This window comes from Coregonus lavaretus (assembly GCF_964263955.1).
Source record: "Coregonus lavaretus genome assembly, chromosome: 19".
Classification (NCBI taxonomy): domain Eukaryota; kingdom Metazoa; phylum Chordata; class Actinopteri; order Salmoniformes; family Salmonidae; genus Coregonus; species Coregonus lavaretus.
In genome coordinates, this window is record NC_140006.1 from 40420676 (window position 1) to 40438850 (window position 18175).

At 53.0% G+C, this 18175-nt stretch overlaps 1 protein-coding gene across 1 annotated transcript in view; it reads right to left on the reverse strand.

The window, feature by feature from the left end:
• Window positions 1-13284: 13284 nt before the first annotated feature.
• Window positions 13285-18175, reverse strand: part of LOC311146515 (low-density lipoprotein receptor-related protein 8-like) — a gene marked incomplete at both ends in the record, with an annotated part of 192492 nt that continues 187601 nt past the window's right edge. Inside the window, 2 exons of the mRNA XM_084183032.1 lie at window positions 13285-13631; window positions 15582-15650. Coding sequence (XP_084039158.1) covers window positions 13285-13631; window positions 15582-15650 — 416 coding nt within the window. The remainder of the gene's footprint in view (window positions 13632-15581; window positions 15651-18175) is intronic.

An 18175-nucleotide genomic window follows, 5' to 3' on the forward strand; every position in this document is an offset into this window, starting at 1 on the left:
CTGACCCCTCGCCAGCAGTCGCATCCCCATCACACTGACCCCATCACACTGACCCCTCGCCTGCAGTCACATCCCCATCACACTGACCCCTCGCCTGCAGTCACATCCCCTTCACACTGACCCCTCGCCTGCAGTCACATCCCCATCACACTGATCCCTCGCCTGCAGTCACAACCCCATCACACTGACCCCTCGCCTGCAGTCACATCCCCTTCACACTGACCCCTCGCCTGCAGTCGCATCCCCATCACACTGATCCCTCGCCTGCAGTCACAACCCCATCACACTGACCCCTCGCCTGCAGTCACATCCCCTTCACACTGACCCCTCGCCTGCAGTCACATCCCCATCACATTGACCCCTCACCTGCAGTCACAACCCCATCACACTGACTCCTCGCCTGCAGTCACATCCCCTTCACACTGACCCCTCGCCTGCAGTCACATCCCCATCACACTGACCCCTCGCCTGCAGTCACATCCCCATCACACTGACCCCTCGCCTGCAGTCACAACCCCATCACACTGACCCCTCGCCTGCAGTCACATTTCCCATCACACTGACCCCTCACCTGCAGTCACATCCCCATCACACTGACCTCTCGCCTGCAGTCGAATCCCCATCACACTGACCCCTCGCCTGCAGTCACATCCCCATCACACTGACCCCTCGCCTGCAGTCACATCCCCATCACACTGACCCCTCGCCTGCAGTCACATCCCCTTCACACTGACCCCTCGCCTGCAGTCACTTCCCCATCACACTGACCCCTCACCTGCAGTCACATCCCCATCACACTGACCCCTCGCCTGCAGTCACATCCCCTTCACACTGACCCCTCGCCTGCAGTCACATCCCCATCACACTGACCCCTCGCCTGCAGTCACATCCCCATCACACTGACCCCTCGCCTGCAGTCACATCCCCATCACACTGACCCCTCGCCTGCAGTCACATCCCCATCACACTGACCCCTCGCCTGCAGTCACATCCCCATCACACTGACCCCTCACCTGCAGTCACATCCCCATCTTACTGACCCCTCGCCTGCAGTCACATCCCCTTCACACTGACCCCTCGCCTGCAGTCACAACCCCATCACACTGACCCCTCGCCTGCAATCACATCCCCTTCACAATGACCCCTCGCCTGCAGTCACATCCCCATCACACTGATCCCTCGCCTGCAGTCACAACCCCATCACACTGACCCCTCGCCTGCAGTCACATCCCCATCACACTGACCCCTCGCCTGCAGTCACAACCCCATCACACTGACCCCTCGCCTGCAATCACATCCGCTTCACACTGACCCCTCGCCTGCAGTCACATCCCCATCACACTGATCCCTCGCCTGCAGACACAACCCCATCACACTGACCCCTCGCCTGCAGTCACATCCCCATCACACTGACCCCTCGCCTGCAGTCACATCCCCATCACACTGACCCCTCGCCTGCAGTCACAACCCCATCACACTGACCCCTCGCCTGCAATCACATCCCCTTCACACTGACCCCTCACCTGCAGTCACATCCCCATCACACTGACCCCTCGCCTGCAGTCACAACCCCATCACACTGACCCCTTGGCTGCAGTCACATCCACATTACACTGACCCCTCGCCAGCAGTCACATCCCCATCACACTGACCCCATCACACTGACCCCTCGCCTGCAGTCACATCCCCATCACACTGACCCCTCGCCTGCAGTCACATCCCCTTCACACTGACCCCTCGCCTGCAGTCACATCCCCATCACACTGATCCCTCGCCTGCAGTCACAACCCCATCACACTGACCCCTCGCCTGCAGTCACATCCCTATCACACTGACCCCTCGCCTGCAGTCACATCCCCATCACACTGACCCCTCGCCTGCAGTCACATCCCCATCACACTGACCCCTCGCCTGCAGTCACATCCCCATCACACTGACCCCTCGCCTGCAGTCACATCCCCTTCACACTGACCCCTCGCCTGCAGTCACATCCCCATCACACTGACCCCTCGCCTGCAGTCACAACCCCATCACACTGACCCCTCGCCTGCAGTCACATCCCCTTCACACTGACCCCTCGCCTGCAGTCACATCCCCATCACACTGACCCCTCGCCTGCAGTCACATCCCCATCACACTGACCCCTCGCCTGCAGTCACATCCCCATCACACTGACCCCTCGCCTGCAGTCACATCCCCTTCACACTGACCCCTCGCCTGCAGTCACATCCCCATCACACTGACCCCTCGCCTGCAGTCACATCCCCATCACACTGACCCCTCGCATGCAGTCACATCCCCATCACACGGACCCCTCGGCTGCAGTCACATCCACATCACACTGACCCCTCGCCTGCAGTCGCATCCTCATCACACTGACCCCATCACACTGACCCCTCGCCTGCAGTCACATCCCCATCACACTGACCCCTCGCCTGCAGTCACATCCCCTTCACACTGACCCCTCGCCTGCAGTCACATCCTCATCACACTTAAAACTCGCCTGCAGTCACATCCCCATCACACTGACCCCTCGCCTGCAGTCACATCCCCTTCACACTGACCCCTCGCCTGCAGTCACATACCCATCACACTGACCCCTCGCCTGCAGTCACATCCCCATCACACTGACCCCTCGCCTGCAGTCACATCCCCATCACACTGACCCCTCGCCTGCAGTCACATCCCCATCACACTGACCCCTCGCCTGCAGTCACATCCCCATCACACTGACCCCTCACCTGCAGTCACATCCCCATCTTACTGACCCCTCGCCTGCAGTCACATCCCCTTCACACTGACCCCTCGCCTGCAGTCACAACCCCATCACACTGACCCCTCGCCTGCAATCACATCCCCTTCACAATGACCCCTCGCCTGCAGTCACATCCCCATCACACTGATCCCTCGCCTGCAGTCACAACCCCATCACACTGACCCCTCGCCTGCAGTCACATCCCCATCACACTGACCCCTCGCCTGCAGTCACAACCCCATCACACTGACCCCTCGCCTGCAATAACATCCGCTTCACACTGACCCCTCGCCTGCAGTCACATCCCCATCACACTGATCCCTCGCCTGCAGACACAACCCCATCACACTGACCCCTCGCCTGCAGTCACATCCCCTTCACACTGACCCCTCGCCTGCAGTCACATCCCCATCACACTGACCCCTCGCCTGCAGTCACAACCCCATCACACTGACCCCTCGCCTGCAATCACATCCCCTTCACACTGACCCCTCACCTGCAGTCACATCCCCATCACACTGACCCCTCGCCTGCAGTCACATCCCCATCACACTGACCCCTTGGCTGCAGTCACATCCACATTACACTGACCCCTCGCCAGCAGTCGCATCCCCATCACACTGACCCCATCACACTGACCCCTCGCCTGCAGTCACATCCCCATCACACTGACCCCTCGCCTGCAGTCACATCCCCTTCACACTGACCCCTCGCCTGCAGTCACATCCCCATCACACTGATCCCTCGCCTGCAGTCACAACCCCATCACACTGACCCCTCGCCTGCAGTCACATCCCTATCACACTGACCCCTCGCCTGCAGTCACATCCCCATCACACTGACCCCTCGCCTGCAGTCACATCCCCATCACACTGACCCCTCGCCTGCAGTCACATCCCCATCACACTGACCCCTCGCCTGCAGTCACATCCCCTTCACACTGACCCCTCGCCTGCAGTCACATCCCCATCACACTGACCCCTCGCCTGCAGTCACAACCCCATCACACTGACCCCTTGGCTGCAGTCACATCCACATTACACTGACCCCTCGCCAGCAGTCGCATCCCCATCACACTGACCCCATCACACTGACCCCTCGCCTGCAGTCACATCCCCATCACACTGACCCCTCGCCTGCAGTCACATCCCCATCACACTGACCCCTCGCCTGCAGTCACATCCCCATCACACTGACCCCTCGCCTGCAGTCACATCCCCATCACACTGACCCCTCGCCTGCAGTCACATCCCCATCACACTGACCCCTCACCTGCAATCACATCCCCATCTTACTGACCCCTCGCCTGCAGTCACATCCCCTTCACACTGACCCCTCGCCTGCAGTCACAACCCCATCACACTGACCCCTCGCCTGCAATCACATCCCCTTCACAATGACCCCTCGTCTGCAGTCACATCCCCATCACACTGATCCCTCGCCTGCAGTCACAACCCCATCACACTGACCCCTCGCCTGCAGTCACATCCCCATCACACTGACCCCTCGCCTGCAGTCACAACCCCATCACACTGACCCCTCGCCTGCAATCACATCCGCTTCACACTGACCCCTCGCCTGCAGTCACATCCCCATCACACTGATCCCTCGCCTGCAGACACAACCCCATCACACTGACCCCTCGCCTGCAGTCACATCCCCATCACACTGACCCCTCGCCTGCAGTCACATCCCCATCACACTGACCCCTCGCCTGCAGTCACAACCCCATCACACTGACCCCTCGCCTGCAATCACATCCCCTTCACACTGACCCCTCACCTGCAGTCACATCCCCATTACACTGACCCCTCGCCTGCAGTCACATCCCCATCACACTGACCCCTTGGCTGCAGTCACATCCACATTACACTGACCCCTCGCCAGCAGTCGCATCCCCATCACACTGACCCCATCACACTGACCCCTCGCCTGCAGTCACATCCCCATCACACTGACCCCTCGCCTGCAGTCACATCCCCTTCACACTGACCCCTCGCCTGCAGTCACATCCCCATCACACTGATCCCTCGCCTGCAGTCACAACCCCATCACACTGACCCCTCGCCTGCAGTCACATCCCTATCACACTGACCCCTCGCCTGCAGTCACATCCCCATCACACTGACCCCTCGCCTGCAGTCACATCCCCATCACACTGACCCCTCGCCTGCAGTCACATCCCCATCACACTGACCCCTCGCCTGCAGTCACATCCCCTTCACACTGACCCCTCGCCTGCAGTCACATCCCCATCACACTGACCCCTCGCCTGCAGTCACAACCCCATCACACTGACCCCTCGCCTGCAGTCACATCCCCTTCACACTGACCCATCGCCTGCAGTCACATCCCCATCACACTGACCCCTCGCCTGCAGTCACATCCCCATCACACTGACCCCTCGCCTGCAGTCACATCCCCATCACACTGACCCCTCGCCTGCAGTCACATCCCCATCACACTGACCCCTCGCCTGCAGTCACATCCCCTTCACACTGACCCCTCGCCTGCAGTCACATCCCCATCACACTGACCCCTCGCCTGCAGTCACATCCCCATCACACTGACCCCTCGCATGCAGTCACATCCCCATCACACGGACCCCTCGGCTGCAGTCACATCCACATCACACTGACCCCTCGCCTGCAGTCGCATCCTCATCACACTGACCCCATCACACTGACCCCTCGCCTGCAGTCACATCCCCATCACACTGACCCCTCGCCTGCAGTCACATCCCCTTCACACTGACCCCTCGCCTGCAGTCACTTCCTCATCACACTTAAAACTCGCCTGCAGTCACATCCCCATCACACTGACCCCTCGCCTGCAGTCACATCCCCATCACACTGACCCCTCGCCTGCAGTCACAACCCCATCACACTGACCCCTCGCCTGCAATCACATCCGCTTCACACTGACCCCTCGCCTGCAGTCACATCCCCATCACACTGATCCCTCGCCTGCAGACACAACCCCATCACACTGACCCCTCGCCTGCAGTCACATCCCCATCACACTGACCCCTCGCCTGCAGTCACATCCCCATCACACTGACCCCTCGCCTGCAGTCACATCCCCATCACACTGACCCCTCGCCTGCAGTCATATCCCCATCACACTGACCCCTCGCCTGCAGTCACATCCCCATCACACTGACCCCTCACCTGCAGTCACATCCCCTTCACACTGACCCCTCGCCTGCAGTCACATCCCCATCACACTGACCCCTCGCCTGCAGCCACAACCCCATCACACTGACCCCTCGCCTGCAATCACATCCCCTTCACACTGACCCCTCGCCTGCAGTCACATCCCCATCACACTGACCCCTCGCCTGCAGTCACATCCCCATCACACTGACCCCTCGCCTGCAGTCACATCCCCATCACACTGACTCCTCGCCTGCAGTCACATCCCCATCACACTGACCCCTCGCCTGCAGTCACATCCCCTTCACACTGACCCCTCGCCTGCAGTCACATCCCCATCACACTGACCTCTCGCCTGCAGTCACATCCCCTTCACACTGACCCCTCGCTTGCAGTCACATCCCCATCACACTGACTCCTCGCCTGCAGTCACATCCCCATCACACTGACCCCTCGCCTGCAGTCACATCCCCATCACACTGACCCCTTGGCTGCAGTCACATCCACATTACACTGACCCCTCGCCAGCAGTCGCATTCCCATCACACTGACCCCATCACACTGACCCCTCGCCTGCAGTCACATCCCCATCACACTGACCCCTCGCCTGCAGTCACATCCCCTTCACACTGACCCCTCGCCTGCAGTCACATCCCCATCACACTGATCCCTCGCCTGCAGTCACAACCCCATCACACTGACCCCTCGCCTGCAGTCACATCCCTATCACACTGACCCCTCGCCTGCAGTCACATCCCCATCACACTGACCCCTCGCCTGCAGTCACATCCCCATCACACTGACCCCTCGCCTGCAGTCACATCCCCATCACACTGACCCCTCGCCTGCAGTCACATCCCCTTCACACTGACCCCTCGCCTGCAGTCACATCCCCATCACACTGACCCCTCGCCTGCAGTCACAACCCCATCACACTGACCCCTCGCCTGCAGTCACATCCCCTTCACACTGACCCCTCGCCTGCAGTCACATCCCCATCACACTGATCCCTCGCCTGCAGTCACAACCCCATCACACTGACCCCTCGCCTGCAGTCACATCCCTATCACACTGACCCCTCGCCTGCAGTCACATCCCCATCACACTGACCCCTCGCCTGCAGTCACATCCCCATCACACTGACCCCTCGCCTGCAGTCACATCCCCATCACACTGACCCCTCGCCTGCAGTCACATCCCCTTCACACTGACCCCTCGCCTGCAGTCACATCCCCATCACACTGACCCCTCGCCTGCAGTCACAACCCCATCACACTGACCCCTCGCCTGCAGTCACATCCCCTTCACACTGACCCCTCGCCTGCAGTCACATCCCCATCACACTGACCCCTCGCCTGCAGTCACATCCCCATCACACTGACCCCTCACCTGCAGTCACATCCCCTTCACACTGACCCCTCGCCTGCAGTCACATCCCCATCACACTGACCCCTCGCCTGCAGTCACATCCCCATCACACTGACCCCTCGCATGCAGTCACATCCCCATCACACGGACCCCTCGGCTGCAGTCACATCCACATCACACTGACCCCTCGCCTGCAGTCGCATCCTCATCACACTGACCCCATCACACTGACCCCTCGCCTGCAGTCACATCCCCATCACACTGACCCCTCGCCTGCAGTCACATCCCCTTCACACTGACCCCTCGCCTGCAGTCACTTCCCCATCACACTTAAAACTCGCCTGCAGTCACATCCCCATCACACTGACACCTCGCCTGCAGTCACATCCACATCACACTGACCCCTCGCCTGCAGTCACATCCCCATCACACTGACCACTCGCCTGCAGTCACATCCCCATCACACTGACCCCTCGCCTGCAGTCACATCCCCATCACACTGACCCCTCGCCTGCAGTCACATCCCCATCACACTGACCCCTCGGCTGCAGTCACATCCACATCACACTGACCCCTCGCCTGCAGTCACATCCCCATCACACTGACCCCATCACAATGACCCCTCGCCTGCAGTCACATCCCCATCACACTGACCCCTCGCCTCCAGTCACATCCCCATCACACTGACCCCATGCCTGCAGTCACATCACCATCACACTGACCCCATGCCTGCAGTCACATCCCCATCACACTGACCCCTCGCCTGCAGTCACATCACCATTACACTGACCCCTCACCTGCAGTCACATCCCCATCACACTGACTCTTCGCCTGCAGTCACATCTCCATCACACTGACCCCTCGCCTGCAGTCACATCACCATCACACTGACCCCTCGGCTGCAGTCACATCCCCATCACACTGACCCCTCGCCTGCAGTCACATCCCCATCACACTAAAAATAATAATGTGCAAATATTGTACAATTGTGCATGGCTCTTAGAGACTAACACAGAAAGACTCACAGCTGTAATCGCTGCCAAAGGTGATTCTAATATGTATTGACTCGGGGTGTGAATACTTATGTAAATTAGATATTTCTGTATTTCATTTTCAATACATTTGCAAACATTTCTAAAAACATGTTTTCACTTTGTCATTATGGGGTGTTATGTGTAGATGGGGTGAAAAAACAAAAAAAATAATCCATTTTAAATTTAGGCTGTAACACAACAAAATGTGGAATAAGTCAAGGGGCATGAATATTTTCTGAAGTCACTGTATAAAATGATAGATTCCCAGATTAATTTATATTCATACAGTATATGGTCTGTATGACACATCACTGACACACTACGATTGAATCACTGCTACTGTCTAGTAAACCCAGCTGTGTACTGTACTCCTGAGACCCAAATGGCACCCTGTTCTCTATATAGTGCACTACTTTGGACCAGAGAGCGCTATGGGTGCCAGTTGACTCAGCATATGAGTGAGCTCCATCCTCCATCCTCCCCATCCTGTGTTCACGGGGCTCTGACTAAAGATGCCCATCTGGGCTCTAATCTGGAGGACCAACATCTGTGACTCATTCCTATCTGCCCAAAGCTCAACCGGGCTTCCTATACCTAGTGTATCATTTACTGTGGGAATAATTAAGGAACTATGCAGATGAATGGTGATTTATCTTCTTACCGTCGAATGCTGCCTCATAAGTTAGCACCCTTGTGGAATGAGACACAGCGGATGATGATTCTGTGACTTGGTTTGCTCACGACCACTTTACCTTGTGTGGTTAAAGGTGCTACAAATAGAATCTCTCTGAATGTCTCCCCCATGTGGAAGCTTGGTGAATTGCAACAGCACTAGGCTGCATTCAAAACAAATATCCCCCCTCCCCGCATCCCATTTCCCATCGCATGGTAGAGACTCGCGCTATTCAGTTTTGGTCCGCCAGCTTCAAACTGCTGAAAAATAGCGATCCTCTGTCAATCTAATGTAAAGAAATTACACAAAAAAAGACACAAGGAAGAGATTTTCAATAAAATTGAATATATCAATATATAAAGACATTTAAGAACAACTTCATTAAATAATAAAAAGGTGAGAGACCATTTTGGCAATTTGAGTACAGATGTTATTTTCATGTTATTTTCCCTCCCTTCATGTACATAAGAACCCATTTCCTCTCACAGCAAAACTGTGTAAAAAATAACAAAATAATAAAAAGGCATGAGAAAACAATAATTCATATTATAAAACACCGGGGATGAAAGACAATGGGATGATATGGAGAACATTGAGGAAGAACCACCTTGTATGATTTGTACTAAGAAATAAATAAAAAAATTGAAAAATAAAAGGATATCATATTAAGCAAGACCAAGTAAAAACACAAAACACTTTGGTGGTTAATTCATAGTTTGTACAATCAGGCAATTCAGTGTTCTTTTATTCAAATAAATGAAGATACCGTCATCAACAATTTTTTCTTATCTAAAATCTTATATACATATTTTTCTTGTACAGAATTGTATAATACGTTATCAAAAGATTTTTTTTGCAATATGACAATGTATTTACAAATCATGATTTTCAAAAAACCACCCCCTCGCAGCTACTCCGGTCCCAAACACACACACACTCACATGCACTCACAAACGTGCACACACACACACACCTTTTGTTCTCCCATGCAATACACACAACATAGAAGGCATTCTGAGAGGGCTGTGCAACAAAGAGCCTACAAAAACGTTTTCAATATGTCTGTGGGATGAACATAAACTCTCGCATGAATGCACAAACATAAACACACACACACACACACCTCCACACCTCGCTCTTTCCCATTCCATCCTGTTGGTCTCCGTGAACAAAAATACAACAATGGAAGGGACTCTGAAATGTCTATTTTCCCAGCGGAGCAGAGCACCAGTGTGACAGACAGGACAAAATGAGAGGGGGACAAAATGAGAGGGGGACAAAAGAGAGGGGGACAAAAGAGAGGGGGACAAGAGAGAGGGGGACAAAAGAGAAGGGGACAAAAGAGAGGGGGACAAGAAAGAGGGGGACAAGAGAGAGGGGGACAAAAGAGAGGGGGACAAAAGAGAGGGGGACAAAAGAGAGGGGGACAAGAGAGAGGGGGACAAAAGAGAAGGGGACAAAAGAGAGGGGGACAAGAAAGAGGGGGACAAGAGAGAGGGGGACAAAAGAGAGGGGGACAAAATAGAGGGGGACAAAAGAGAGGGGGACAAGAGAGAGGGGGACAAGAGAGAGGGGGACAAAAGAGAGGGGGACAAGAGAGAGGGGGACAAGAGAGAGGGGGACAAAAGAGAGGGGGACAAAAGAGAGGGGGACAAAAGAGAGGGGGACGAGAGAGAGGGGGACAAAAGAGAGGGGGACAAAAGAGAGGGGGACAAAAGAGAGGGGCATAAAGGAGGGCCGTGTTTACTGACAGGAGGATCCAACCTGACTAAACCTCATTACTATTGAAGACTTCGTCCCAAATGGCACCCTATTCTCTATACAGTGCACTACTTTGGGGTTTCCCTCTGGGTCCTGGTCAAAAGTAGTGCACTATTAACGGAATAGGGTGCCATTTGGGACGAACCCTAAATCGGCCACCGTGGCCTCGGCCACCAAATCACCTGACAGGAGCCTTTTGTCAGCAGTCAACCTACTACTGAGCTCCTCCTGTATGATAGACCTCCTACTGAGTTCCCCCTGTATGATAGACCTCCTACTGAGTTCCCCCTGTATGATAGACCTCCTACTGAGTTCCTCCTGTATGATATACCTCCTACTGAGCTCCTCCTGTATGATATACCTCCTACTGAGTTCCTCCTGTATGATAGACCTCCTACTGAGTTCCTCCTGTATGATATACCTCCTACTGAGCTCCTCCTGTATGATAGACCTCCTACTGAGTTCCTCCTGTATGATATATCTCCTACTGATCTCCTCCTATATGATAGACCTCCTAATGAGCTCCTCCTGTATGATAGACCTCCTACTGATCTCCTCCTGTATGATAGACCTCCTACTGAGATCCTCCTGTATGATATACCTCCTACTGAGTTCCTCCTGTATGATAGACATCCTACTGAGCTCCTCCTGTATGATAGACATCCTACTGAGATCCTCCTGTATAATAGACCTCCCACTGAGGTCCTCCTGTATGATAGACCTCCTACTGAGCTCCTCCTGTATGACAGACCTCCCACTGAGCTCCTCCTGTATGATAGACCTCCCACTGAGGTCCTCCTGTATGAAAGCTCACAATGACATATGCTCATATAACGAGGACAGGGGCATGGATGTGTGTGTGTATGTATGTGTGTGTGTGTATGTGTGTGTGTATGTGTGTGTGTCTGTCTTTGGGGCGAGTGGAGTGCTTGTGAGTGGCGAGTGAATATGCATGCTTGTGTGTCATCTATCGAGGGTGAGCGACTGTGTGTGTGTGTGTGTGTGTGTTTGTTTGTGTGTGTGTGTGTTTACTGACAACGAGAGCAGATGGGAGAATAAAATCCCCAAAAACAGATGACACATTTACCAACCACATACCCTGTGGCCATGGAAAACAGCTACAAAGGAGAATAATAGCTAACAATTAGCCTGGTAGCCACTAGCCATTTCTGGTCCTGCTTTAGCCTAGTTAAACATTAGCCTGCTAGCCAGAAAGCTAGCCATTTCTGCTTTAGCCTAGTTAAACATTAGCCTGCTAGCCAGAAAGCTAGCTATTTCTGCTTTAGCCAACTCTGTTGTCATTATCACGCCTAACACGGATACCCTTGGCCATTAGCTGCTAATTAGACATATTTTCACTGGGCCTATAAATCCAGGCCACCATTAATAACTACAAAGGCTTCTCTCGCTAAGCTTTCAGTTTCTCTTGGATCCCACCTAAATCTCTCAACGACCCTCCTATGCCCTGCTTGCCTTCAGGTAGCCTTTGTGGTTCAATAAGGAAAACATCAAAGAGGTTTCTGCCATGGGCTCAACTGTACTTCACAGGATATCAACAAGGATGCTTTGAAAACTCCTCTCCAATGGCGAGAGAAAGTACACACACAGGCTTACACACACGTAAATGCACACAAACACGCTGGGACAGACAAGCAAATTCACACTCACTCACACACAGCAACCTCTCTCTTCAACCTTTCACTCCACTCCAAGACAAATGCCCTGACCAGAATAACTGAACACTATGACATCTTTAGTAATCATGAAGTGAACGATAAAACATGTTCAATTAATATCTTAAAACAATACAGATTGTCCCATCTACTAAGGTGCTGACCTGGTTTAAACCTCCTAAAAAGTCTCTCCCGAAAATGAGGTTCCACCAGGGAAATAAAATGAAGAGCATAAATTTAAAACATCAAAAGACGAAAATAAACGTGAGACATATAACCCAGCTCAATACTGCTTAGATTGATCAAAAGTGGATGAAAAACATACAGAATTGGAGTTGACTCCGTTTTAAGTCCAGTGTGGTCATCTGTAGCTCAATTGGTAGAGCATGGCGCTTGTAACGCCAGGGTAGTGGGTTCGATCCCCGGGACCATCCATACGTAAAAATGTATGCACACATGACTGTAAGTCGCTTTGGATAAAAGTGTCTGCTAAATGGCATATTAGTAGGAAATGTATCTAAATTCAATTGACACATAGAGAATTCATTAACTGAATTCTTATCAATTTCCTAAATTGACAGGAATTCAAACGGAACCCACCCAAACTCTGACATCACATTTAAAAAACGTAGAAAGTGAAAAATTGTTGATCCTGTGTAATGAATTGGCACAGCATGAACTTGAATGGCTGGATGTGATGATATCATAACATCATATGTCCATCCTGTCAACAGACTCAGTCAGTCAGCGTGAGTGACCCGTAACCTCAGTACTGAGTGTGCGTGTGCCTGAGCGGCGACCATCTTGAAAATTAACCCCCTGAGCGGCCATCTTGTCTTGTATCCATACTCCCACTATATCCATCTCACTTCGCCGTAGTAGACAGCATAGGCTGCTCCGTGTACCAATGAGTCCCCGGATCGGGCATACTGCCACCCAGTGGCAGCGCAATGAACTGTGGGCATGTATTTCCACCTCCGCCGACTACGCCACACCCCACTCCGGCTGGGTATGGGTGGTGACCGTGGTGGCCACCCATGCCGCCGTCCGTCCGGCCGATGTGAATCTCATCCTCCTCGCCCTCGCCCGTGGTCTTGCGGTAGACAGGGTTGTCAAAATTCATGCTCTTGGTGGCGTTTTGCCGATAGTTCCGCCAAACCAGGTAGACCCCAGTGCAGAGCAGGCCGAAGATCACTGTGGCAACAATAGGAACTGCATGTGTTTAACACACAGTGGCAGGGGGAAGGATGGGGGTGGGGGGGGGGACACGGGAAGATGGGGGAGATGGGAGAGCGTTAATGTCGTCGGACCATGAGACGAAAGGCACAGAGATGAAGTAGAGCAAATTAAGGCATGCGGGGGGGGGGGGCAGAGCGGGGAGGGGGACGCGGACGTGTTGGAGATTTCTGTGCTAGGCTGGTGGATTAAATGCCATTAATATAATCAGGGTATGATCTCATTACTTTGAAGAACACATTTCTAGGCAGCAGTATGGTTGTCTCAGAACTTCTGGAGGCAACTAGGGTCTGTGTAACCGTGACCCCAAGTCATGCCATATGGGCCATTTCTGAGAGATCTTCGCAAAAACTGGGCTTGAGCCAGTATTCTGTATTCTGTGGCTATATGGACTGGAATTTTGGGCAGTGAAGTACAGTTTGGCACAGAGGAACATCAACTGTCCAGCAAGCTCATAAAACGGAGGATTTACTAGAATCTTTAAGGGTTCTGTCCTTTACTAATACATTTAAGTATCGAGAGACAAGAGTGTCTGGAAGACATCCCATCCTAGGTAGAAGCTAACATTACCTTCACTAGCTACTTCAACATAATATTTCAATTGAGTATTACTACAGGTCAACTTTAACTGCAGATGAATTACACTTTAATATTAGCTGGATTCAAAAGGAGTTTCAGATTATCTTCAGTTAAAAGGTGACATAATTTCATCATCTAAGTGTTCATTGTAATTGATTTACATTTTAGTACAGAGACTTACTAACTTTCTCTCTTTCCCTGAGTAAAAACATATTATCATCATCACAATACCATTACTTATGCTTGAGGACATTATTACCTTATATGGGTAAATCCTGTCCTGTCTATATCACCTTATGCAGATTAGGTGGTGGGGCCAGGTGAAGGGGGTCAGCCCAAACATAGCTGGGTTCTTTCTGCTGAATGGCTAATTCCCTGCTAATCTAATTCACCTTGGTGAGTCTGCGGCTGTCCCTGTGACCACCAGTGTGTCCATTACTCTGAGGAGAGACTATATGCCCTCAGTATGACCTACACGTAAAGCCTCAGCTCCACATTAATTATGATAAAACACTCCAGAAAACGACAGAATTACAGGGTCACGTTCATTAGGGCAAGCAACGTAAAACATTTGCAGCGTAAAACAAAAAATGAGCTGTCTTATTGGACAAATCCAGTTTAGCCCCCTGCTGTTTCAGTCCGTTTTTCATCAGTTTGGACTACCTCTCATCTCTATGGGTTTTCTGACTACCTGCAATAATATATGCAAACAAACGCACAGCCACCTGAAGGTCTATGGTTGTTTTGGTTGGAACGTACCCAACACAGACAATACATGAATGGATATGCAGTGGCAGAATGTCAAGACAAACAAACCATGGCTTCTGAGTGGCCCATGTCTCTAGGCATGGTCCATCTGGTCCAAACTGAACCAGGATCAGTGGATAGGAGTGTAGGGCCATGTCTCTAGGCATGGTCCATCTGATACAAACTGAACCAGGATCAGTGGATAGGAGCGTAGGGCCATGTCTCTAGGCATGGTCCATCTGATACAAACTGAACCAGGATCAGTGGATAGGAGCGTAGGGCCATGTCTCTAGGCATGGTCCCTCTGGTCCAAACTGAACCAGGATCAGTGGATAGGAGTGTAGGGCCATGTCTCTAGGCATGGTCCCTCTGGTCCAAATTGAACCAGGATCAGTGGATAGGAGTGTAGGGCCATGTCTCTAGGCATGGTCCATCTGGTACAAACTGAACCAGGATCAGTGGATAGGAGTGTAGGGCCATGTCTCTAGGCATGGTCCCTCTGGTCCAAACTGAACCAGGATCAGTGGAAAGGAGATAAATATAGCAGGTGGGACAGGAGAAGCAGTCCCTGTGGAGCACAGAGAGAGGACATGTACTTACCTATGGGGATCACTACTCCCAGAACTGCAACTGTCATGTTCTCACCCAGGAGGAAATGCTCACTTCCAGCTACAGAGAGAGGGGGGGGGGGTGGTGGTGGAGGAAAGCGCGAGAGAGAGAGAGAGAGAGAGAGAGAGAGAGAGAGAGAGAGAGAGAGAGAGAGAGAGAGAGAGAGAGGCAGAGAGAGAGAGAGAGAGAGAGAGAGGAGAGAGAGGAGAGAGAGAGAGAGAGAGAGCGAGAGAGAGAGAGAGAGAGAGGAGAGAGAGGAGAGAGAAAACGAGAGAGAGAGAGAGAGAGAGAGAGGAGAGAGAAAAAGAGAGAGAGAGAGAGAGAGAGAGAGACAGAGAGAGAGAGTGTCAGAGAAGAAAAGAGAGAGGGGAATTAAAAGTGCGAGAGACAGTGATAGGGACAGAAAGAGGGAGAAAGAGAAAATAAAATATTACATAAGTGGCATTTCTCACTGTCTCACTTCTCCCCTCATGACCCCTGGTACAGAGCTGTATTACCCCTCATGACCCCTGGTACAGGGTTGTATTACCCCTCATGACCCCTGGTACAGGGCTGTATTACCCCTCATGACCCCTGGTACAGGGCTGTATTACCCCTTGTGACCCCTGGTACAGGGTTGTATTACCACTCATGACCCCTGGTACAGGGTTGTATTACCACTCATGACCCCTGGTACAGGGTTGTATTACCCCTCATGACCCCTGGTACAGGGCTGTATTACCCCTTGTGACCCCTGGTACAGGGTTGTATTACCCCTCGTGACCCCTGGTACAGGGTTGTATTACCCCTCATGACCCCTGGTACAGGGTTGTATTACCACTCATGACCCCTGGTACAGGGCTGTATTACCCCTCGTGACCCCTGGTACAGGGTTGTATTACCCCTCATGACCCCTGGTACAGGGTTGTATTACCCCTCGTGACCCCTGGTACAAGGTTGTATTACCCCTCATGACCCCTGGTACAGGGTTGTATTACCCCTCATGACCCCTGGTACAGGGCTGAATTACCTTGGCACTGTCCTTACCCTTCTATACATAATCTCTATAAAGCCTCCATTAGTACAAAGTCACCTCGCACCCTACCTACCCCTCTCTAACTCCGAACACACACACACACACACACACATTCTAAAGAGGTGGCAGTGCACTAGGCCACAGCTTCATCAGATGACTGCTCCTGCCTCCCTCCTGCTTCCTCACTGCCCTAACCAGCTGCTCCCTCCTGCTTCCTCACTGCCCTAACCAGCTGCTCCCTCCTGCTTCCTCACTGCCCTAACCAGCTGCTCTCTCCTGCTTCCTCACTGCCCTAACCAGCTGCTCCCTCCTGCTTCCTCACTGCCCTAACCAGCTGCTCCCTCCTGCTTCCCCACTGCCCTAACCAGCTGCTGCCTCCTGCTTCCTCACTGCCCTAACCAGCTGCTCTCTCCTGCTTCCTCACTGCCCTAACCAGCTGCTCCCTCCTGCTTCCTCACTGCCCTAACCAGCTGCTCTCTCCTGCTTCCTCACTGCCCTAACCAGCTGCTCCCTCCTGCTTCCTCACTGCCCTAACCAGCTGCTCCCTCCTGCTTCCTCACTGCCCTAACCAGCTGCTCTCTCCTGCTTCCTCACTGCCCTAACCAGCTGCTCCCTCCTGCTTCCTCACTGCCCTAACCAGCTGCTCTCTCCTGCTTCCTCACTGCCCTAACCAGCTGCTCCCTCCTGCTTCCTCACTGCCCTAACCAGCTGCTCTCTCCTGCTTCCTCACTGCCCTAACCAGCTGCTCCCTCCTGCTTCCCCACTGCACTAACCAGCTGCTGCCTCCTGCTTCCTCACTGCCCTAACCAGCTTCTCCCTCCTGCTTCCTCACTGCCCTAACCAGCTGCTCTCTCCTGCTTCCTCACTGCCCTAACCAGCTGCTCCCTCCTGCTTCCTCACTGCCCTAACCAGCTTCTCCCTCCTGCTTCCTCACTGCCCTAACCAGCTGCTCCCTCCTGCTTCCTCACTGCCCTAACCATAGGATGCCACCTTTCCAACAAGTCAGTTCGTCAAATTTCTGTACTGCTAGAGCTGCACCGATCAACTGTATGTGCTGTTGTTGTGAAGTGGAAACGTCTAGGAGCAACAACGGCTCAGCCGCGAAGTGGTAGGCCACACAAGGCCACAGAACGGTACCGCCGAGTGCTGAAGAGCGTAGCGCGTTTAAATAGTCTGTCCTCGGTTGCATCACTCACTACCGAGTTCCAAACTGCCTTTGGAAGCAACGTCAGCACAATAACTGTTTGTCAGGAGCTTCATGAAATGGGTTTCCATGGCCGAGCAGCCACATACACATCACCATGCGCAATGCCAAGCGTCGGCTGGAGTGGTGTAAAGCTCGCCACCATTGGACTCTGGAGCAGTGGAAACGCGTTCTCTGGAGTGATGAATCACGCTTCACCATCTGGCAGTCTGACAGACAAATCTGGGTTTTGGCGGATGCCAGGAGAACGCTACCTGCCCCAATGCATAGTGCCAACTATAAAGTTGGAGGAATAATGGTCTGGGGCTGTTTTTCATGGTTCGGGCTAGGCCCCTTTAGTTCCAGTGAAGGGAAATCTTAACGCTA